This window comes from Macrobrachium rosenbergii, chromosome 13, assembly GCF_040412425.1.
Source record: "Macrobrachium rosenbergii isolate ZJJX-2024 chromosome 13, ASM4041242v1, whole genome shotgun sequence".
Lineage (NCBI taxonomy): Eukaryota > Metazoa > Arthropoda > Malacostraca > Decapoda > Palaemonidae > Macrobrachium > Macrobrachium rosenbergii.
Window position 1 is genome coordinate 25,274,714 of NC_089753.1, and position 24,969 is coordinate 25,299,682.

General features: G+C 36.0%; 1 protein-coding gene across 21 annotated transcripts in view; it reads right to left on the reverse strand.

The window, feature by feature from the left end:
• Nucleotides 1–24,969, reverse strand: part of LOC136845056 (longitudinals lacking protein, isoforms H/M/V-like) — a 252,234-nt gene that overhangs the window by 67,709 nt on the left and 159,556 nt on the right. The window contains exons 6-7 of one of the 21 annotated variants that reach the window (XM_067114843.1): nt 22,402–22,747; nt 18,248–18,902 (exon numbers count right to left, since the gene is read on the reverse strand). The exons of 16 other annotated variants lie outside the window; for them this stretch is intronic. In XM_067114843.1, coding sequence (XP_066970944.1) covers nt 22,403–22,747 — 345 coding nt within the window. In that variant the 3' untranslated portion in view covers nt 18,248–18,902; nt 22,402. Of the gene's footprint in view, nt 1–5,379; nt 6,734–8,893; nt 10,828–13,813; nt 14,382–15,725; nt 16,401–18,247; nt 18,903–22,401; nt 22,748–24,969 lie in introns of those variants that run through there. 4 more of the 21 variants (XM_067114822.1, XM_067114809.1, XM_067114835.1 and 1 more) reach the window with 4 other exon arrangements.

Below are 24,969 nucleotides of genomic sequence, written 5' to 3' on the forward strand. Positions count from 1 at the left end.
ATGTTCTTAAAAATAGCATACTGAAAGAGCCCTGTCTATGGCGCGATGTGAATGATGCAATGCTTGGCATAATTCAGGGTAAGGAAACACAACAATAAATAAAAAGGCAAATTTACCAAATTATAAGTACAGTAAAACAAATATAATACAATATTTCCTGGTTACAAATGATAAAGAAATTGGCCCCAAAATGGCAGAATAATCATGTTTTTTGATAAAAGTAATTTTTCAATGCACCCAGAGCATTAAAACCCTTTTTGATTTTCGACGCTGTCAGGGTAAAAAACAAATATAATACAATATGGTTACAAATGATAAAGTTGCTGTATAAAAGTAATTAACGGTAATAAAACCCTGATAGTTTACTGGTAGGCTACCTATGTAGACAAACTGGAGACAGAAAAAGCGATTTGCTTTTTTTATACGTATATAAAATGTTACTTTGTTGGTGTTTTATGAACTCTTAACAGCCAACTTATCCTTGATGTTTTTAATTTTGACGATTATGATTACTGGGCAAATATTTGGTATTTCTGTGTGACCTTTTTGTAAACATTCATAAATATTTGTAAGCCTGATTATTTTGACATTTCTTTTTGCCCCTGCTACTGTTGACATTCTCATTTTCATATCCCTGAAATTTAAGCCACTTGCTACATCCTAAATTCACTCCCCTTAACCAAAGGCCTAAAAAAAATCCCCATCTTCACTATCATGCTATACATATAGAGAGAGAGAGAGAGAGAGAGAGAGAGAGAGAGAGAGAGAGAGAGAGAGAGAGAGAGAGAGAGAGAGAGAGATATTCCATCATTCTCTATGTACTGTGCAAGACGATCAATCCATTCTACTTTCTGCATTCAAACTGACTGCTTTCATTCTTGTCATTTCATACACTAATAAGATTTTTTCATATAAATGATGATCTTGCACAGCAATACAGTCCTCTATTTTTCAACAGTAGTTGTTAATTCAATTCTCCTCAAACTGAATAATTTCCTTTCCCTACTCCATCAAGGGACAATCATTTGGGTAATCATGGCTCTATTCCCAATTCAAAATGTGATAGAAAGAGTTATGGCATTTCCTCATCAGTGGTCCATTACTCATTATGTACTTCAAGGTCACTTCCCATGAGAGTCAGCCTCCATAGTAAGATGTAAATACATTCTATATCCACAGCATAAAAATCTGATGTACCATTTCTAACATCTATTCCAATAAAAATCAGATTCTGACTAGAATCTAAACACCAAAGCAGATCATAAAAAAAATTTCTTGAGTTACAGCCAAACTCTCTTTAATGCTATTTTTCAATTTAGAAAAGTTAATTATGCCTTAATCTGGTCATCCAAACACACACACATTTAAATAAAATGGACAGTTAACACATATGTATACTTTTATTCTAGCTAGCATATTCTGGATACATGTATCATACAGATAATTCGATCAATGGTAGTTTACTTTCTTAAAATTCGACATCACCTCACAATTTCAGCCAAAAAAATGGATCAGGAAATCCAAACAAAAATACTGGCACAATAGACTTTTTACAAATTTTCTGTAAGAAATCAATCAACAAATGTGACAACTTCCATTGACTCAACACAAAAAACTTTTCCTGGAGAAGATTTTGATATAAGACTTCTATTTTCATATTAAGTAATATACATAAAAAGCTCAATAACCCCTTCCAATGTATAAACACTGGCAGATTCAGTTATTTTCATGAAAAAGCGCTGAGTTCATAACAATGAAGTCCTTAAGAATACATATACGTATATAGTTTGGACCTTAAAATAAATTTTAAGGAGCTCCGTGTTCCAAGCAACAAATGTTGACACTGACTAGATCAAAACAGTCCCTTGCATGATCACTAACTGCAGCAAGCTTGGATTTTGATATGATACCGAAGGTGGGCCTTGCTTTTGAATCTGGAATGACATCGGGGGCAAGAGAAGGGCTTTTCGCCGGTGTGGATTCGAATGTGAGCGCTTAGGGTCTCTTTTCGAGTCGAGGTGTAGGGGCAGTGTGGGCAGGCAAAAGGTTTTTCCCCTGTGTGGGATCGAATGTGGCGTTTCAAGTTGGTCATGATGGTTGTGAAATACGAACAGTAAGGACACTGGAGGAATTTCCTTGTGTCGCTTCCGTAGACGCCATAATTAGGGTTATTCAAGAATTTTCCTCTGAAAGTACCGTGTTGGCCATCATCCACCCTTACGACTCCCGTGCCTTCACCATCCATCTTCTCTGAAGTCACTGTCATTGCCTGCCGAGAAGATTCACTTTTAAGGGATATGTAAAGGCTTTCAGTAATGATCGGATATTCTACTTTAGTTTGTCTTCAAAAATTAAGAAGAGGAAACTACGATACAAAGCAGTTTTTGCAGATGTTGCGATTATTTCTAAACACCTCCAGTTTCAAAAGAATTAATATTTCTATTTATTGATTTCAAGCATAAAACACTAACATCACTGTCAATGAAACTTTAAACTTGAAGAACCAGTACCTAATAAAAACTAGAAGTTTACAGAATTTACTGAAGACACTATAACCATTTCTACTTTAAATTATACTGTGTAAAATCATATCACATGATACAAATTTTCAGAAGTTTTTGACATATTTCAAGGAAGTTCCATGGAAACAACCATCAGCTATGGGATATCTAAGTTTAGGATTGGTTAACCAATGAAACAGTTTATTCTTGAAAAAACTTTGTAATACATGTTGACTAACTTACTCAATAAATATTAAAAACCCATCTCACAACACAAATAGTTAACCAAAGCTAAAATAATTCATTGTTATGAAAGGATTCTTTTAGACCAACATCATTCATGCAATCCTTGCATACAATATATGGAATGTATGGGACTTTGGCATAATTTTATTCTTTATCTTGCACTTTGTAGTTAACGATTTTGATTACTTTCCTAGTGTAAGAAAAACCAAAGCATGAAAGGGTGAGTAACCTAACACTTGGCTTACATCTTGACTTTAAGGTCTTAGACACACACTTTGCTTCCAAACATCCCCCAACCATGCTAGTTTGCTAATTTAATCTTGTTTATTAGTTACTCGGTACTACTTGACATCACTTACTGTGTACTGGATAACAGATATGAAAGGTCAGAAACCAATTTAAACCTTAGACCAACCATTATAATCTGTATTTTAAAATATTTTTCTACTGCAGTTTACAAACTACATATCTTGATGTGATGTTCCAGGCCTTAAACAAGAAAATAAAAGGTAATGCTAATTAAACACTAGTGTATAGTCAAGTAAACAGGAAATTTTCTTGCACAGTGTAACCTGACTATAAAGTTAAAATACTACTGTAATCTTCCCCAGGCGTGGTCATTTATTTTACAGCCTAACTACCGTCTTCTTAATTCTCTTAATTAGACCTATGCCTATGCTAGAACTATGATTACACTGAATACCGACAACTACAGTACCAACAATCACAAAGGATACCATTACCTGCCTAAAACATATAGACCTTTAACATGCACTGTTGGTTAGATAGTTTGACTTCATGTATATCTGCATGTTAACCCTTTTCTTGCCGAGTAGGTTGAAGGCAGCCACGCTTGTCTGCCAGATATCTGCACCTTCCCAAAAATGTGTAAACAGGCAAGATAAAAACACTTTTAACTACTTTCAAGACCCAAGGCACTTCATTAGTGTGTTAGCAAATACTAAACTCTTCACAGTCTTTTTGTCAGTTATAATAATGTGCCGTAGTTAGGAAATGTTTGTTTTTTATATATTTTTGATCAAAATACACTAGTTGCATGTAAGTCCTTTGAATACGTTAATATACTTCTAAGCCAGTAATCCTTGAGATAAGGGAAAATGTTCGTTTTGCACGACACAAAATACTAGTTGGTACGTTAAGGCAAACCAAAATGTTTATTAGGCTTTAAAGGTTCTGTTGCCCATTACAGTTACCAATAAAGTTATTCACATCACTAACGCAACAGTTTCAGAATTGGTGATGACAACGTTTTACTGACACACAAAGGTACATCCCGTAACTGGTGCTTGAGTCCAGTGGGACAGCTCCCAGCTAACTAGCTAAGTGCTGTGTGTTTGTCTGCTAGGTAATACTACAGTTACGATAAGTTAGGTAACATCAGCACTTAGTGATCCCCTAAATTAATCTTGCCTTTAGATTTTAAGATGTAATGAAAAGATATAAAACAAAACACGATTCCCAAAACTTATATTAACCACAAGTGCCACATAAAAGTAAAGCAATTATTACTTATCAATGATTTGCAGTTGCAAGTGTTAAAAAAAATGCAAAGGTTAAAATTAAATAAAAATATTAAAATCTCAATAAACTGTACAACAGCAGTGAAAAACAAACAAACATACATCTATACATTTTGGCATCCTTGCCTAGTAAAAAGATAAAATAGTGCAGAATAGAGTTTATCACGGATAGCAAACATCCGACTCAAAATCTTCTCTTCTAGCAAGTTACTACATCATTAAGTACTTAAAGTACCAGACTATTGCTTTTCAACACTAGTTTGTTCATCTGTTCATATTATGAGGAATAATTACTTCTCACAAGTTGATAACACATATTATGAAGACATGGAAAGATGGTGACTGGTTTCAGCTGATAATTATCTGAAATTGGCAAAAGGTTGACAAAAATTGCAAAACACCATGTGACTGCAGTTTAAAAGGCTAGAATAACTTTCACAATATATCACGGATAAAAAATTAAAATATCAGTGCTTTAAATGAACGAGAAATAGTTCACTATTTTAATTCAGAAGCACTTATTGGCAAACACACAAACACACACACACTTAATTGCAACTTGATCAAGTATGATTAAAAGTAAAAATGAAAACCAAAGGTACAAAGATTACACTTGCTTGGTAGGCAACCTTTGCTTACACTGTGAAATAGAGCTACTTGGTGGTAAACATGTCTTCAACATATCCCCACAAGGGTTTATTACGTATGTTCAAAGAAACAACACACGCATTTTCTTTATAAGAAAAATGCATGGTTAAAGGCTTGGTAGCAATCACAAAGACATAGAAACAATTACTAATTTGTTGGTAGATTCACCAGAAAGCAGGGCAACCCCACCCATTAGTATAACACAACATAAAGATCCAATCATTTCTTCAGTTCACACTGCAGGTCGTGACAAGGAGAAAACAATATAGCTGAAGTCTAGCAAACCAGATAACTATAAATATTTCAATTTAAAGGAAAAAGAATGAATATACCTAATAATTTTTTCTACAGTTTGTAACATATGACAATCCACTGCATCCATCCCCTGACTCTACTGCTTTTAAGGTGTTGACAATTTTATTTGGGTTTAGTCATAAAACTAATTTAGTTCATAGAAAGTTTATTCCTAAATGTTTCTGATAAACACAAAATGCCAGGAACAGTACAGGATTATGCAACCGTAGGTAAACATTACTATTACTAGTTACAAATAGGCATAAAAGTAAGGAAACCCGGCTTGACTGACAAAACCTGAAACCTTAAATACAAGCATTCATTTTTAAAAATTAACAAAAGCAGTAACATTCAGAATTATTTCACTTTCACTAAGAAACATGTCTTGTAAGTACAGTATTTCACTAAGATGTGACATTTTGAAATATTTCACGGAAGTATGACTTTTACAAATAAACTGAGATAGCCTAGTGGTGGGAGCAGCTAGCTAGCAAGTACCTTTTACAAAGAAAATAAATTTGCATGGAATAAATCCACAGTCAGGGGTGTTCTCAGACTGTAATGGACTAAGCAGTCACTGTTATTAAAAATATGTAAATTTTTGCAGGTGTCACAACTAAATATTTCTAACGCAAAGATCTTTTAAACAAATGATGCCTGTAAAGACTTGTAAAGATGAAAAGGTTAGAAAAACCATTTGTAAGAAGCTAATAGCAATAATGGGGACAGGCAATGCATCTTCTGAAGAAAAGAGTTGAATTCCATAGACCATCCCACTAGTGGAAGATGAAACAGACAAGCCATGAACTTGGTATGCTGGAGAACCCAGTGAAGTATTCCTAGATATGGTTTTTACATATATTTTCCTACTGGACATTTCACAGTGATCTTTTGAGTAATGAAGACAAAAGCTTCTCTTGGTCAATGGCCGATTAGTCCTTCCCAATAATGGAATTTGTCTCTTTTTGAAATATACACACAGGAGTGGACATAAATAGTATCTACTTTGTGGTACACTGAGGAACAGTTAAGTGAAAAAGTTATATGCAAATAACAAAATGATTTACTTTAGAAGACATGGGAGACTAGATCTGGCACCTAGACCGGAAACCACGGCTTTTCTTGTGAATGTTTATACATGTGGAGTTTGAGCTGCTCGTTGCGCTTAGCAGAGTATGGGCAATGAGGGCAACGAAACGGCCTCTCTCCTGTGTGGGTTCTGACGTGCTTCTGGAGGTGTTCATTGCGTGTCGCTGTATATGAGCAAAACGGGCAAGCAAATGGCCTCTCTCCAGTGTGAATTCGCACGTGATGTTTTAAGTTGGAGTTGACAGCAGTAGAATATGAACAGTAAGGACACTTGAAGATTTTTATCAAGTTACTGTCATGTGAGAGAAGTGATGTGTAGTTTAACTGCCTTCTTTTGCTAATGACTATACCATCAGGACACTCTCCTCGTTGTTCACTTCCCTCCACTCCTCCCAACGTCCTCATTGGCATCACCTGTAGAGAAGATTTTGTTTTTACTCACCCCCTAAGCAAAAATAAAAGTAACATGAAATACTGTCTGAAAAATATAATTTTCCACCCATAATGAGTGCACAAATTATTTATGAATCACTAAGCAAATACAAAATTGAAGAATAATGACGATTTGCAAACTTTGATGCATGGAATTGAAGTTTATTTCAGAGCATTGGATGCTTATTTATGGCACTTCAGATTATCTGTGTCATCAGCTAGTGCTGGGAATAAGAAGAGAAATTTAATTTAACGGAAATTACCTAAAAACAACTGAGATTACCCTTTCCTACTGAGAAAGGAAGTTCTGAAAACTCCATGACAAAACTGAAAACTTTTTTTTTCTCAAAATGGAAGATGCAATAGAGAACAAAATTTTCTCTTTTTCTTAAAAAACCAACAAACTTAATTATACTTAATTGGAAGGAGTGAGGGGCCTTTATGATTTCATTTTTCTTAGGAAAACTATGATGACAAATAAAAGTCATAAAAAACAAAGATATTATTAATACATGTCATTATTTCAGATAACATGTTAAATTTGAAAAATTTATGGGAAAACTCAGCATTACATAAAATATAAAATGCTGCAACATTTGATGAAACTGATCTCAGTAAAGATCTATATGAAAATGTTGTTTGGAACTTTTTTTTTTAATTAAGACCCATGCAAAATAATTAAAACATAAGTTTGTAATGAATGTTCATTTCTTAACAATTATAAGCCCATACTGTATTTCACATATATTTTCTCTTATGCAATGTAAGTACAGAAGAGAATTTCAGTGAGGGAAAGCAGTGACTACTACATAAGCTCACCTACTTTAATTCTCATGATTCTGCCATCAAATTACCCCTTCTGCAGGGTTGGGGTGCAGACCTCTATGTAAGATGTGGATTGTATAGTTACAAAATGCAAGAATTAGGAAATTTCTGTGTTTTCTTAGACAACTGGTAAGTAATCAAATTTTGTGTATGCCAAATACCACACTGAGGAAGAACCTGACTATTATATAGCAGAGATTTTTTACGTCATTCCGTACAATGGACACCAGGACTCTTCAAGAGAGTGATGGTACCTGTAAGTCCTGACAGGAGGATTAAAAGCTTGCTCAGTCTGACACCAAATATGCAAAAGGCAAGACTTTATTATGGCGACATCTGTGGCAGGTATAATGTACAGTACTGCTTGTCAGGTGGGGGATATAATGCAGGAGTTACCATTCAAGGCCATGACTCAAAGCAAATCAAGAAACTTGACCTGTGTCCACTTCCTGATATAAACATGATTCCCCTATATGGGAGGGAACAGCAGCAGTGTGTCTCATGTGGTTAACTGAAGAAGGTACTAAAGGTTCTTTATACCATCCCTTCAGTATACAGATATAATGCTATCAGCTTTTTACTTGTAATCCATTCTCTTTGATCCCTTCCAACCCAGCTGCCAACTACTTTAAATGTTGTGCTCCAGTTTCCACTATAAAGGCAGTCCCCAGTTATTGGCGGGGGTTCTGTCCTGAGGGTGTGATGATAACTGAAAATCGCCACTAACCGAAAATCGACGATTTTCGGGCTTATCGGGCCGAAAAGCGCCAATTTTCAGTTATCGGTGCCTCTGTTAGGTATGTATCAGCGCCAATACCCAATTATCGGTGCAGATAAGCAGAAATTCCCGATTTTCGTCACTAGACAAGCACCGTAAAACCGGATCGCCGTTAACCGGGGACTGCCTGTATACAGTAATTTAAAAACAGATCCTTCAAAATAAACCCATGAAATTTTAAGAGGTGCAACTCATGACATGGTTCAAGTATTTTTGAGCTGAAACATACAGAATACTGAAGGCTAATGAAGAATTAGAGGAATTTATATCTGGTGATAAAAATTCATTTCTCGCTATAATGTGGTTCAGATTCCACAGTAAGCTGTAGGTCCTGTTGCTAGGTAACCAACTGGTTCTTAGCCACGTAAATAAGTCTAATCCTTCAGGCCAGCCCTAGGAGAACTGTTAATCAGCTCAGTGGTCTGGTTAAACTAAGGTATACTTACTTTGAAGCTTTAAATGCATAAAGCTGGAACATTAGTGTTCAGAAATGGGTGATATCTATCACAACAAAATGGGTTCAGGTGAACAAAAATACATTTATCTTTATATTTTAATTACAAGGAACAATAACAATCTTTTAAACTAGAGACCTACTAAATCTCAAGTTAATTTACATCGTAACTAGCTAAAGATTTGTTAAGTCTCTAGCTTGGAAAAACAAAACCTCAGTAAAGGATCTACTTATGGAAGTAGTTAAAACAATAACACGACTTCAGACCAAAGGATGGTGTCATATGAATGTTTCCTGGCATCTTTCAGCACTTGGAACCAGATGCACGGTGGAAATTAATTTTTTCACGTGTGATTTGCTTTAAGCTTTGATACTGATATTGATCACTGTTGTTCCTAATGACAGTCATTTGGGAATGGATGACAGTGATATGGTACTGCAGCATTTCCCATATAGGGGAACCAAAGTAAACAAAGGGAGAAGATAGACCTTAAATTGTGCATTATTGGTCAGTTGTCATGCAGTAAACTGATAAATGTGAAGTACAATACAAACTTATGGAGCAATAGGGAAATGAAAAACCTCTTATTCAATTCCTAATACTACAGGGTGATATATATAGCATAAGGATACAGCAGAATCTGTGATAAGAAAAGCAATAATGATTAGTAAATGGCCAACTCTCCTTCACAGTACAGTTTGATACAGTACAGGTATACAGTAGCTTTCTTTCCAGCTTCTTCCTTATGAACCAACAATTATTCTATTTCCCATTCTCTTCCTGATCTTGTAAGTGGTAAGAAAGGCTTCCTTTTCCCTCATTCAAGTTTGATTTAAATATGCACAGTGTTTGTTATTCCATCTCTTGTCTTTCATTCTCGTTCATCCATCAAGCAGAATCACAATACAGCTCTCATTCCAATCTCTACATAAAAAGCAATTCTTATAAGTACTGTATATTCTCTGCTCCACTCACTCTAATCCATCCAAGCTCTACTGAGGTGTTGCCTTTTTCTTATTTTGGTTCTCCCTTTACAATGCTATCAATATGTATTTCCAGCTATCCTTTCTACTTGACTGTTGTTCTTCATTCCTGCCTAACTCCTGAAACTACCTTCTTGTTTATATTCTCACTTATAACTTTGATATTTTTTCCAATAATTATGCTCTCTCAGTCTCATTTCTAATTTCTTTACCAGACTTTCCTTGTTATAGATTTAGTCATGAAACCTAAGCTGACTGATTCATTGTTTGCTATGGATGCCTTTCAATTAATGAGAGACTCATTTTTATAATTTTCTAGTAAGAAAACAAGCTTCCACCTAGGAAACAAGAATACACAGAGTTTAATTCAGCATGGAAAACTTCTTAAGATGGAAAGCTGAGATAAGCTGATGGGAAGTGGAGTAAAACCTCAAACAATTCTAAAATGGATTTCTATATGTCTATCTTCCTCACATACAGCATGATTCTGCACAAACTTCCACCACACTTGCTAACACTTCATGCATGATGATGTAGAATGTGAGAATTTACACCCCTTTGCTGTGAGGAACGATATGGACAGTAGGGGCAAGTGAACGGCTTCTCTCCAGTGTGAGTGCGGATATGGGTCTTGAGATTCTCCTTTGTTGCTGATGTGTATGGACAGTGTGGACAAGAGAAGGGCTTCTCTCCTGTGTGTGTCCGTATATGCCGGCTTAAATGGGAATGGAAAGGAGCAGTATAGGGACAGTGAGGGCACTGCAGTTTCTTTTTCCATGAATTGCTTTGTAGCTGTTTTCTTGTCTCACACTCAAGGCTTTGGTTGCTTATTCCAAGGCCTGTTGAATTGTTGGTATCAAAGCCTGCTGGGTCACCAGTACCCATGCCTGCTGAACTGCTGGTACCAAAGCCAACTAGGTTGCTTAAATCAAAGCTGGCTGGGTCACTGGTACCAAAGCCTCCAGGATCACTGGTGGCCAAACCTGTTGGTTCACTGGTATCAAAGCCTGCATCCTTCAACGTCACCAGCGCTCCCTGAGGAGAGAGTTTGCATTTTAAATTTTACTCTAAGGGAAGAATATTCCATAACATGCAACATTACAAGTAAATGTGTGCATATGGAAAAACTGACTATATCTTGTTCTTAATTTTCAATAAAGTTAAGGTACTCCTAATGGGTTCCATTAAGTGAAACTTAACCTTAACCAAAAATAAAGCTAACATTTGGAAAAAAAAGTCTAAATTGTATCTCCATTACAGAGAGATAGGCTCCAGTAGAGAGAGATGTGTCATGCCTATTAAGAGAAAAGTAAATCCTGCCAAAATTAAACTAAATGGAAGAGATTCATGCTAAAAAAAGATGTAAATACATATCAATTATGCAACTTTTTTGTTAAGGGTAATGCCACAGCATTGTTTTCTTAGCAGAAACATAATGCCAGAAACAATCCCATCAAATTGTAGATTTTACAGTGTCTTGTAATTCTTCAAGTGTTTCAATTCCAATCGATGCCTCATATGGCCATTCCATGAGTCATTCCTTTTTAAAATTAATGCAGTTTACAAATATTTATAATCCAAAGGAACAAAATATATGTAGAAAAAATAACCATGTGCCCCAAATGTTTTGTTTTACCAGTTTGCATAACGGAAATGCACTAAAGGAAATAATCACAAATGAAAAAAGTAAAAAATGTACAAAAGTTTCTTCGGAGCAATTGAGTTTTCTGTACAGCATATTATGCTGTATGAAACTCTCAGCCACTGCCCATTAAACTCTCAGCAGTGGCCCATGAAACTTGCAGCCACAGCCCTGTGGTGGCCAGTGTTGTTGGCACCTATAGCGGTGCCAGACGCACAATCATGGCTAACTTTAACCTTAGATAAAATAACAACTACTGAAGGTAGAGGGCTCTAATTTGGTAGGTTTGATGATTGGTGGGCGGATGATCAACATACACTACCAATTTGCAGCCCTGTAGCCTCAGTAGTTTTTAAGATCTGAGGGCGGATGGACAGATGAATAGCCTTCTCAATAGTTTTCTTTTACAGAAAACTAAAAAAAGGCAATTATTCTATTTCTATGCATCCTGCTTTAATTTTACCTCAAGCCTCCATCCAATGAGTGCCCAACGGGCTGGTGAACCCTTAACTGAGGAAAAGTAAGTATACCTTAGTTTTACAGACCACTGAGCTGATTAACAGCTCTCCTAGGGCTGGCCCGAACGGCTTAGCTGGTGAACCAATTGGTTACTTAGCAACGGGACCTAACTGAATCTGAAAAATACCCATAAACAACAAAACAGCCTCTTTCTCTTGAGACTAATGGCAACCATTTGCATCACCTAAGTCTACTGACTGCCACTCTAAAATGACTGTGGAGTTACAGTGCTATTGCTTATACTGTACTATTATTATAATTCCACACACAATTGTTAGTTTTACCATCGTCCTTGTTATCAAGTACGTAGTGACTTAAGAAATTTATTTTGTGTTGCACATTTCTCGACTTTCAGGGGTTACTCATTTATTATCGCATTTCTTTTACTTTGACATTTTATTCAGCTACAACACATATTTTTCCAATGAAATTGTGTCTTCATATTTTTCATTCTACACAGCCTTTATATTCCTTAAAAACCTGGGGTTACAGTAAACCCCCGTATTCGCATTCCCACGATTCGCAGACTCACGTATCCGTGGATTTCTCTGTGGAACATATCTACCCATTATTTGCGGAAAATTTACCCATTCGCGGTATTTTTCACTGAGAAATATGCACTAATTACTGTATTTTCATATCATTTTCATGACTAAATGCACTTTTTGTGATAAAACTATTAAAATACTCGGGTATAAGCATCTATAGAGGGTTTTTCTTGTGTTTAAACTATCAAAATAGGCAGTTCTAAGTGTTTTTAGAGAGGTTTTAAGTATTCGCAGATTTTAGCTATTCGTGGGGGTGGGGTGGAGGTTGGGAGGTGAATGCGGGGGTTTACTGTACTTTGATCACCGGAGAGAGAGAGAGGGTTTACTCTACTTTGAATTTCAGAGAGAGAGAGAGAGAGAGAGAGAGAGAGAGAGAGAGAGAGAGAGAGAGCATGCTATACAAATTTCTTATTTCTCTCTCTCTCTCCTCCCACCCCACATGTAACTGAAGACAGCCGATTAACAACTAATCCCTAATTCATGTCTTACGTCAAGGCATACTAGATTTTAAGGATCCCAAGCATTTGCCCCTCCTTGTCCAGTTTGAGATTTGAACATAACATTGTCCAGTTGTGAGCTGGAAGTGCTGTCACCCACAAATATTTCCTTTTGTTTAAGTTCCTTCCCTTAAATTCAAGCTTCTTCATTTACTCAAACTCAGGTTAGGAGAATAACCATTCCTCAACTCTCATAAATTCTTCACTATCCAGATCTTAATCTTTTGGGCCTAATCCCCTTCAAGGCTGACTGACAGAACCAACAGAACCAAAACGTAAATCAAGCATTCAGTGAAAATGTAAATGGGTTGTGATCTACCACTGTTAAGAGAAGTACTAGTGTTCATATATGAATGAACAAAATCATTTTAATTTAACAGTAGACTAGTGTATGAAAATCTTCAAAACAAAACCACAAATTATATGTATATAAAAGCTTTGGTGATGATAAATAAACTCACCTCCAGTGACCCAGATACCTCTCCTTGTAGAAAACTGATGCCATTCTCAGATGAATGCTTGAGTCTATCAAATAAAATTCACTCTGACTTTGTGGTGCAGCAAGTGAATACTTTGGAATTAGTGTTCAGATGAAAATCAAAAAGTAAGACTATTTGAGCATTGAAAATATACGCAGTTGACTAAAGTAAAATCTTGGACACGAACTTACTAATTTTTCTATGGAATAAAAATTAGTTCCCCTACCAGGAACAGTCCTCTTTAAGGAAGTAGTAAACTATCCCACATTATCAGACCATACTGTACTATGCTGCCAGTAACCGATGCAAGGAAGATAATATCAAAGTATTCTTTAAAGGCTTTAATTCACATTATTCGGCTATTTAACAGAGTCAGTCAAAACACTGTATGGACAATGCAATTCATTATGCAAAGGATCTACTAAGGACTTTGCATAATACGTTTTACAAGACATAGGATCTTTATTTAGCCGTTCAAGTAGAAACAATACAATTATGAAAAATTACATCACTGTGTTAACATATCACACTATCACTTATGACGCTGGGTTACATGTGACTTGAGATTGCTCTGCTGAGCCGATCGATACGGGCAATGGGGGCAAGCAAAGGGTTTCTCTGATGTATGTTTCCTGATGTGTTTCTTCAAGTCCTCTTTTGTGACACAGCGGTAGCTGCAGCAAGTGCACGCAAACGGTTTTTCTCCTGTGTGGCGATGTATATGTCTCTTCATGTGGGTTACAACTGCTGTGGAATATGGACAATATGGACACTGATGCACCTTTGGCAAATGCGACAGCAAATTAGAGGAAAAGTCCTGGGACCAATGGAGAGCATTGCGGTGTAAATCTTCTTTGCTTGCTTCGCTGCGTGGGTGGTAATCGGGGCCCATCAAACAACTAACCTGTTAATTGAAGCTTTGTCTTACTTGAGTTGATCATTAACACACACAAAAACGATCATTTATGAAAAAATTTATCAGCTACAGTAGTTAGTTTTTTGTTTAACTATATACAAATGATAAAACTTATTTCTTTTTAGCCTCTCCCATAAACCTAATTATCTTACAAGTCAAAGCACATGGTAAGCTTAAGTTTTACATTCCCATGGGTCCCTTCACTCTTCAGTTATGGGATCACCTTCACTATCACAAAAGCAAAGGAATATCTTTTTCTCCCTCATTAAAAGCAGGGAAAATTTGCACCAAGACTTAACACAGGACTTATTCAAGTAAAATGCTTTAGTCTACCAAACAAATCCTTGAATAACTACCAAGTACTCCATTCTTACTACAGATGCAACCAGGCTCTTCTGAGTTTGGATTTTTATTTATACTGTATCATCAAATTTTTGGGGAATAACATTTTTTTTCTAAAAGTTATTACACAAAAGTAATGACAAGTTAGGTAGAAGAAATGATGAAAACATTTCACAATAGGAGTTATTTGGTCCATGTTATTCACCTCTGCCATGATGTCATAGGTTTTGAAAAGATGTCAAAAATCGATACTCGTCAAGAATTTCTTGACCATTCTTAATGGATTTATATTGTTAAAAAAAGATGTGGGTCAAGAATCTTACAATGTTGCTTTCAACTATTCAGAAGGCTTCAAGAATAGGAAAAAAAAAAAAAAAAAAAGCTGCTCATAAGATCTAAAGTAGAGAAAATGTAAAAAAAAAAAAAAAAAAAAATTTCTAAAAATTTTTTTAAAAAGCTTGTCTTAGTGCACTTAAAAGAGACATATAAATACTAGAAACAGAACAGAAAGCCACATAAACAAGTCAGAACTACAGGCAGTCCCTGGTTAACAGCAGGGGTTCTGTTCCTGGCCGAGCGCCGCTAGCCGAAAATCGACGATAATAGCACTGATAAATAGTTTAACGGCGTCGTTAACGAGATATCGGTGTCGCTAACCAGAGACTGGCCAATAAACTGCTTACCGACGCCAATAAACCACTGACTGGTGCCGAAAATCGCTTACCAGCACCAGTTCACGGCGTTACTAGACGAGCGCCGTAAAACTGATGCCGCCGGTAAGTGGGGACTGCCTGATACTGAATAAATAAATGACAGACTGAAGGTGAAAAATGAAATTAATTTCAAAATCTAAAATCCATATACTGTAAATAAATTTCATGGGTTCTTACGCAGCATAATTGAAGTAATAAAAGAGGGAAATTCCCCAATGAAGCTCTTTAGTTATATGGGAAGTTTACTGTTTATGAATAGGCAAAGAAAAAGACAAGATTATTGTAAAAAAAGATAAATATATTTACTGATACAAAATACACAGGACATAGCTTACCACAGTCAGTGCTAAGCTATGTTAATTAAACCAGATTATCTCTTAACACTACATCAAATCATGATCATTTGACAGAAGAAAAATATAACTTGATGGATGAAAATATCAAGCCTAAATAAGGAACATACAGCTACAAAACAAAATTTCAAAAGTAGCATGATAAATCACATACAATTATCTATAACAAATATAAACCTTGCATATATCAACTGACATGGCTCTTTTTTAACAACAGACACTCAACATCATTATAGATCCCCTTGTGTCTGAGATTCTCTCTTCTCATGAATAAGCCACACATGGGATTTGAGATTGTCTGTTCTCGATGCACGGAAAGAACAGTGTGGGCACTGGAAAGGTTTCTCCCCCGAATGCTTGCGCATGTGTACAGTCAAACGTTCCTTCCTTGCACAACTGTACGGGCACTGAGGACAAAAGTATGGTTTTTCTCCGGTGTGGGTTCTGATATGGCGTTTTAGATGGCAACTGGATGTGGTGAAATACTGACAATATGGACAGTGATGGGTCCCAGGTGCAATGGTTGATTCATTCCAGTCAAAACTTACATCATCTCCATAATCAGACTCGGAATGGTTCCTGCTGCTGTTAGCTCCACCCTGTCAAGGAGACCCGTCTTATAAGCTTGTTTATTTTATTATTCATTAAATACCTAAACACTAAAACAAAGAAAACCATAGGTATGGGCACTGAACATGGTACAGTATACAACAGATATGGGTAAAGTCAAACTGCCTTTTTAATAGCGTACACTGAATTAGAGTCTTTAAGAAATATTGTGGTTTATATTATACAGCAGCTATCTCCTGCATTTATCTCCTGTGTAAGACAGGAAACACATCAACAAGAGTGACAATGACAATGTCACGGTTGCTGCCTAAATGTAAAGACCTTTATGATTTTACTAAACTAGTTTACTGGTTTAATAGCTATTCATTCTCTGTCTTGTGTTGTGCAGTTAATAACCTACTTGGTTAAAGACTGGAAATTATTGTTACTTGACTTGCTTCCTTTTGATTTTAATTTGCTTCCTTTGGTCTTTTCCCCTTGACATCCAACATCTTTAATTTGCTCCAATTTTCTACTAAGAACAAATCTATTGGCTCATCCATATTAGAGTACTGAGATGTAACTTATACTGGTCTTGGTAAACTATCAATAGTAATAATCTTTAAAATGCATCGTCATTGAATTACTTGCCATAAATCTGTTGTCATAAAATCTGACATTAATTGAAAACATAATACTACAGTACTATGGCCGCAATGGAGTGACTGTCTGAGAAGATCAAATCTGTGTATAGACTAATTACTAACCACATACAACTGAAAACTGTGAACAAAGTGATGAAATTATTTTGTTGTCAATATATAGGTGAAAGATGTTAAAATAACAAGCAATTACGTAAATATATGAGTGCCAGGTAACATACATGCTGAATTGCACTTCCTCAACCCTAATCTCAGTCCCAACTAGCAGTGACATTAGTTGAGTCAACTTTCCTTTAGATGTGTGAAGTATGGATGTTGAATGTGAATGAAAGAAAAAGGTTGAAGTGTATGAAAGAAGCAGCTTGTCCAGTACTGAGATGCAGTAATCTTGTGTTGTGCACAGAAGTGTTATTAATCAAATGTGAGAAGTGCAGAGACACATATAAGTACTGTAATGGTAAATTGTAAAAGTACAGGCAGTCCCCAGTTATTGGCGGGGGTTCCATTCCAGCAGCGTGACAATAAGCAAATATCGCCAATACCAAAAATCAGCATTTTTCGGCACTGATAAGGGCTGAAAATCACCAATTTTCGGTCATCAGTGCCTGTTAGGTATGTGTCGGCGCCAATACGCAATTGTCAGTGCCGAAAATCACAGATTTTTGTCAAAAAAGACAGGTGAATGAAGAGTAAAATTCAGTAGTTTTGGGAGGAAGAGGGAGAAGCAAGAGAGAGAGAGAGAGAGAGAGAGAGAGAGAGAGAGAGAGAGAGAGAGAGAGAGAGAGAGAGAGAGAGAGAGAGAGAGAGAGAGAGAGAGAGACTACAACAGTCAGGAAGTGTAAGAGCATGTGTTAGACAAAGGTGAGTGACAAGTGTGCAAAAGGTTCAAAATCTGGTTTCTGAATAGGAGGTTCATCCACAATTTAGCAGTTTAAGTAGGAATACAGCAATTACTACTGTTTTGTTTGTTCCATGGATATGCATCCCATTACGGGATGACAGTGTTCAAAAGAAATAAAGAATTAACCATTTACCCAATGTACATGTGCTTGTTCTCTCTGAGATCATACCTTATTAATGAAAACACAGCAACAACAGTTACCTACCTAATTCATTAACTTGCATCTAAGAAGAATTTTCATACAGTACTAAATACAGAATACCACTTTCACAAATTATTCACTGAGTTACATCTCCACAGACTGAAGTTAAAAAATGAGAAAAGAAAGTCAGTGGAGCTTAAAAACTTTTATTCTCTGATTTTACTAAGAAGATTCTATCAACATACTGTGTTACTAGTGCCTCAATAGTTTAGTTTATGATCTTACAAGATATCTATAAGAAGCATGTGACTTGACACAATCTGTGTCTCCAAATGTGTGAAAAGTATGCAACAGGGTAAATATGATATGTTTTCTCATCATCAAATAAGGCTTTAAATATCAAGTGCTTTTCAGATTTAAGGCACTTAATTAGAAAACTTGAAATACTGTATAAACTCTACCAATGAACAGAATCATGAAACTCTCTGTAAGATTATATTTTCTGATGAATAAAGCCAATATGAGATTTCAGTTTATCTGCTCTGGATGCCCGATAGGGACAATACGGACAGGGAAAGGGCTTTTCTCCTGTATGTGTTCGAATGTGGAAAGTCAGGTGCTCCTTCCTTCTACAGCTGTACGAACAATGAGGACACGAGAAAGGTTTCTCTCCTGTATGAGTGAGTAAGTGGCGGTTAAGGTGAGCGTTTGAAACAGTGGAATACTGGCAATATGGACACTGGTACACCTTCTGTGTGAATGTTGATGCACCCAACGACTTTCCTTCGGTGACACGTCCATCATCATCTGTGACATCCCAGGGGCTCATCCATCCACTCAGCTCCACCTGCAGGGGAGACCTCTCTTACTAATCCAGACATGAAGCTCATTTCACTCATTTTAGTGAACACTTAATTGGAAATCAGCCTTAAAAAGGCTGAAAAATGAACAAATGACACTATACCCTTGAAACCTATACATATGAAGTTACTCCAAAAGCATATGGTATTTCCATTGAAATGAATGAGAAAGTATTTGCAAAAATATGTGCATCCAAGTGCTCAATGAGAAGCCAAGAATATGCATATAGGAATGTGGTAAACTGAATTAAAACTAAAAGGGCAAAAGAATACTTAGGGATTATTACCAAAATTCTAAAAACTCAAAACTTGATCATGTCCACAGAGCACAAAATATCTAGAAGGTGCAGAAAAATAAAAGCAACTTATTAAAAAATCAATGGCTTTTCCTCAGCCTCTTACAAAACAGTACAGCACAGGTACTATAATGTTTAGAAAGCGCACCATAAAGTGCTTGTCAACAATCAGTACTTCCTACTTGTAACACTATAACCTAGATAAGATTTGAAAAGAGAAGGGAAAAAGGGTGCTTAAGTAAATATTGGTGTGTAATTGTATTTCAAGAGGATGAAACACATTAAAGATGTATCTGTATCATAAAAACCTTTATTTAAACACTCAAGAACATTTATCAAAGCTATACAGTATATATCAGGCCACATACCCACACACAATTATTTCATGCAATCATTCCATCCACTACAATGATACGCTACAAATCAAAATTTTTCTTTTGAAGATGTAATTAATACGGTATGTTATTATGCTTTGATGCCCATTTGATATACTAATTCTCTAATGAAAGAATATGAAAATAAACTAAATTAAAAGTATTAAATTTTATTAAGAGTCTGGAACTAGCATACATGAGATCAAGTACAAACTGTACATTACACACTTTATCGCCATGCCATAATGAAAGGAAATGTATTAATCTATATTATCTTTTGAATCTATATCCACCATAATGACATCATGAAAAGTTCTATGCTTTTAGTTTAATTAAAAGCATGAAGATTACCACTGTTTTGAAAATCTTGTCCCCCCCAACAACTAGGAAAAACACATTCTGTTCTCCGGCTACTTCAGAAACCCTTCCTCAAGACAGAAAACATCGATGATCATTCACCATTTTGCAGCCTCAAATAAGAGGACAGAAAATTAACAGTATAACCATCCTGTGCTAACAGGTGTCTCTCTAAAGCAGCCCATCACTCAAAAACAGATGAGAACTATGGAATCTCAAAGCAAACTAAGAAAAAGGAGCTGAGATTTAGTAATTAAAACTACTACTACAAAGTAATGGTACTACAAAAACTGTACATTAAATTTGTAGTATTATAAAGGTGGCAAGACAAACATATCTCAGCTGCAGTTAAGTTAAATTTCATATTAAGGTTTATTATAAAAACTCAGCAAGTCAGTGTAAGTTTATGAAAAATAAGAACTTGATGATATCATATAAAAATACAAAGTTATGCTTTACAAAACCTTTGTTGATATTTGAAAATCATCTCGCAAATGGGAAATAAATTTTGCTTTAGTTTTAATTATCCTCTTAACAATAGCACAATTAAAAAGTACAATCAGAGCTTAGTATGCATAAATTGTTTGTGACATTAATGCATAAAAATATGAAACAGTATTATGTACAATCTATTCTAAACCCAGTGTACTAAAGCAACTGAATTTCTGGGCACTTGGTGAACAAAACTTAGAAACAAGTACCATATAGGACTACACCAAAGGCAGTCCCTGGTTAATGGCAGGGGTTTCATCGTGGGCGAGCGCAGCTAACCGAAAATCGCCGATAACCGGAAATCACCGACAACCGAAAATCAGCGATAATAGCACCGATAAACCGCTTAACGGTGCCGATGAACCACTTACCGGTGTCGATAAACCACTTGCCAATGCCAACAAACCCCTTACTGGCGCCAAAAATCTGGTTAACGACATTGCTAGCCAAGTGCAGTAGCACCGAAACGCCATTAACCAATGCCACCAGTGAGCAGGGACTGCCTTGACTAGAAATTAGAAAATAAGTATGATGGGATCTGTTGAACTTAGGCCTCACTTGAAAACTCCTACTGTCATATGTAATCCCCCAAACACGCCACAAATTTATGCAGCCTTTAAATATGAGTTACATACCAGTGTTACTTTATAAAATACTGAATGCTTTCCCTCATTTATGTAAAAAAAAAAAAATGTTCATGCTTCATGAATATACAGTACAGTGGTCTATTGCTGACTAAACATTAGCAACAGTTATCGGTTCCGTTCGACAGTTCCAAATAACCGAAAATTAGCGATTTTCAGCCCTCGGTTAGGTATGTACCATCATCAATATCAGATTATCGGTGACGATAAGCAGAAATCAGCAATGTTCGTCTCTAGACAAGCCCCGTAAAACTAGATCGCCGATAACCGGGGACTGCCTGTATTAGGAATTCTGCATATTTCACACTATTTCTTTTATGGAGCTACAACCAAAATTGCATTTCACTTTCTCTGATTTACACCATAAAGAAGTAGGCGAGTATACAAGTGATGGGACAAGGAAACCAATGAGAATTATACAAATGCATCAGTATCAATTACAATATCAAAAAAAGCATCCAATAATATCAAAGATTTGGGGAAATGTAATTAATTATAAAATAAATAGCATGAAGGAAGATAACCAAATTGGTTGCCAGTTCATACAGTTATTAAGCAGAACTGCCTTCAGAAAAGTTCTGACAAAATACATTATGTGTAACAATTCATTACAGTACTGGATTAAGCATAAAAATTACAATCCAAGCTATGGTATTCCATTAAGATCTGATCTCAGAATAATTGGAAAATGGAAATATAATAAGAGTCACTCTAGGTACAGCTAATTTAATGTTCAGTTTTACACACTAATTTTTTTACAATCTAACAAAATTAACTCCTTTACACAAATAAAATCATGACAATGAACTTGTTTGCTGGAATAAATACCAAGGGTAGAGAGAGATCAATACAAAATTATAGAGAGAGAGCAAGTATAAACAGTAAATAAGTCTACCTTCACTGTAAATTAAGCACAAGAACAATTTTCTGCAGTAACAAAATGAAGATATAGTCAATGAAGCAACTTGTTCCTATTATGTACAATAAACTTTGTTTTTACAAACATCCTTTCACTTTCCAACAAAAACTTTTTGTTTTCTGCAAGTAAACATTTTTATAATGAAGAAAAAACATCACAGCACTGTAAAGGACTAAAACCACTGCTATAACACGCCTAATGTCTTCATTAACATAAAAACTGTTGCCGGGACAGCTGAAGAAAAATATGCTACCCTAATGACTGCCTACATTATACAGTATAAGAATAAATTAATTTATTGAACAATAATCACAAATCACCTTGCTACCAGCATATAAATTTTATATCTATGAACTGCATATAAGCTTTACATCTATGAACTGCAAGGATATTACCATAATTACCTTATTTCTGATGCGTCCACATGTGAGCTTTTAAATTGCTCTTCTGAGCGCAGCGATAAGAACATAGGGTACAGGCAAAAGGTTTCTCCCCCGTGTGCGTTCGAATGTGGGCTTTGAGATTTTCCTTTTGCGTGGCACGGAAGGCGCAGTGAGGGCAGGCGAAGGGCCTCTCTCCTGTGTGAGTTCGGATGTGATTCATCAAATTGGTGGTGGTGGACGCACTATAAGGACAATAGGTACACTGATGAGGTTTGCCAACAAGAGCACCAGTTGGGACACCTGCTGCAACAGATGCTGGAAGACTGCCCCGCCATCTGGTCCTCTGCTCACTGGTATTCAGAAATACCTGTTGAGGATGCCCATCTTACTTTCATGGAGTAAAATTCAGTAATGTAGCTTACTTAACTCACTGTACTAGATATCACAATAGCACATGGAAACTTAAATGATTTTTTTCCCTACAAAGTCCAGACATGTAAAATCTCTAAATTTGTAATATTTTAAATTTGGGCAAATGTGTCAAAAGGAACACTTCATCAGTCGAGTCTTATTTTGTGACATTCACTGACCCAGAAGTTTAGGACACTTAAGTCTTAATGTGAAAACCACAAAAATACAGTGCCTTTCTTCAAATACTTATTTTTCACAAATATACCATTATGAGTGTCATATTGATGGCTATGACTAGACTATACCAATAAGATATTATGCTTTCTCTGCCAGCTTAATGAACACACACACACATACACACACACAACACACAAACCATTCCAGTTTTCTAATAGTACTTTTTCCAAGGTTCTTAAAAGGGAGCAAATTATGAATGATTTGATAATCTTGACTAACAATTCACAGAATAACATTTACACACCTCAGGCACAAGCCTCTTTATGGTACGGTATGAACAAGTGAAATCCTTTTACATTTTTGTGTTCCCAAATTACTGCGTATGTTGTTTGTTTTATGCGAACTTGCATTTGCTGCTGGCAAGGGTACTCTCATAAGACCCAAGATGGTTAGGTCACTGTTAGACTTCTTTGTAAAATACAGAAAAATGTAAATATCAGAGAGGAGGTCCCTTGAAGTGCTTTATTTGCTGATCAAACAGTGTTAACAGACACGACTAGAGAAAGAGCCGAGGTGAAACTAGAAAGGTGGAGATATGCACTTGAAGATCAAGGTCTGGACATACGCAGGATAACGACTGAGCATTTGTGGATGGGAGGAGAAGAAAGACAGGGAACAGTGAAATTGGGTCAGGATGAAAATCAACAATAGGATACAATGCGCTTGGATAAAATGGAGAAGGTAATCAGGGATACTGTGCGATGAGAGGAATAGTGTAAAGGTAAAGTTTCACAAGTTTAGTCAAACCAGCGATGGTTTACAGAACTGAGGCATGGGTGATAAAGAAGGCTCAAGAATGGAAAATGGATGTGCCCGAGATGAGGATGTTGAGAAGGATGTGTGGAGTCACAAGAAGAGATAAGGTTAGAAATGAATCCATTAGAAGAACAGTTTAGGTAGAGAAAGCATCGAAGAATGGAAGACGACTACAGTGGTTTGGTCATGTTATGCAGAGAGGTCATGTGTGCAAAAGGGTTAAGAGCTTAGAGCTGGAGGGAAGAAGAAAAAGAAGGCTACAGTTCGGATGAAAGGACAAAATAGCTGATGTGGGAGAAAGGTTTAAGAAGTCAGGAAGCATTGAAAAGAGGAAGGTGGAGAAGGCTGATAGGAAACAGCAACCCTAAATAGAAATGGGTAAAAATGCTGAAAAAAATTATGTAAACATATTTATATGTTTGCATGTGTTTCAAAATACCACTGGAACATTCGAAACTTAGCACAACAGGTTTCTGAGATTTGGCATTTAAATACACAACTTTAAAAGAACTTTGCTGTGACTCATAAGTACCACGTATCTAATAAAGTTAATGGCTGAGAGAGAGAGAGAGAGAGAGAGAGAGAGAGAGAGAGAGAGAGAGAGAGAGAGAGAGAGAGAGAGAGAGAGAGAGAGAGAATACTACAAACACTCACAATGAAAGCTAATAAAATTTATCTGCAAAGAGAAAGACTTTACTTCTTTAAATAAATAAAACTTATTTGATACATCAGTATTCACAAAGAATGTCTATTCCATTTTTTCCAGGTAATAACCAACTACAGAGATTTTCATCACTGATTTTCCATCAACATAATATGAATGTTAGATAAAAATAAGCGTGTGGAAAGTAAAACCCAAAAAGCAACCCTAATACAACCAAACCTTCAAACTGCACATCCACAATATTTTTATTAAGCATTGCTTTCATTCAGTTTATGATTCTGAGTGTTAGACAGTACCCTGGGTAACTTGTACAACTTGACCCCTTGTTTTTTATGATATTGCAGTGCTACTGAGACAAGCTCTTATATCACAGGTTATCAAGATATCAACTGTAGTTCCTGCACTACTGTTTATTCCTTTTCATTAATCTCTTTATGTTTCTATCTTCACTACACACATATGAAACATTTCAAAACACATCTGTAACGTAAGGTGCTTTTAGAAGGAAAAATAAAAAATTC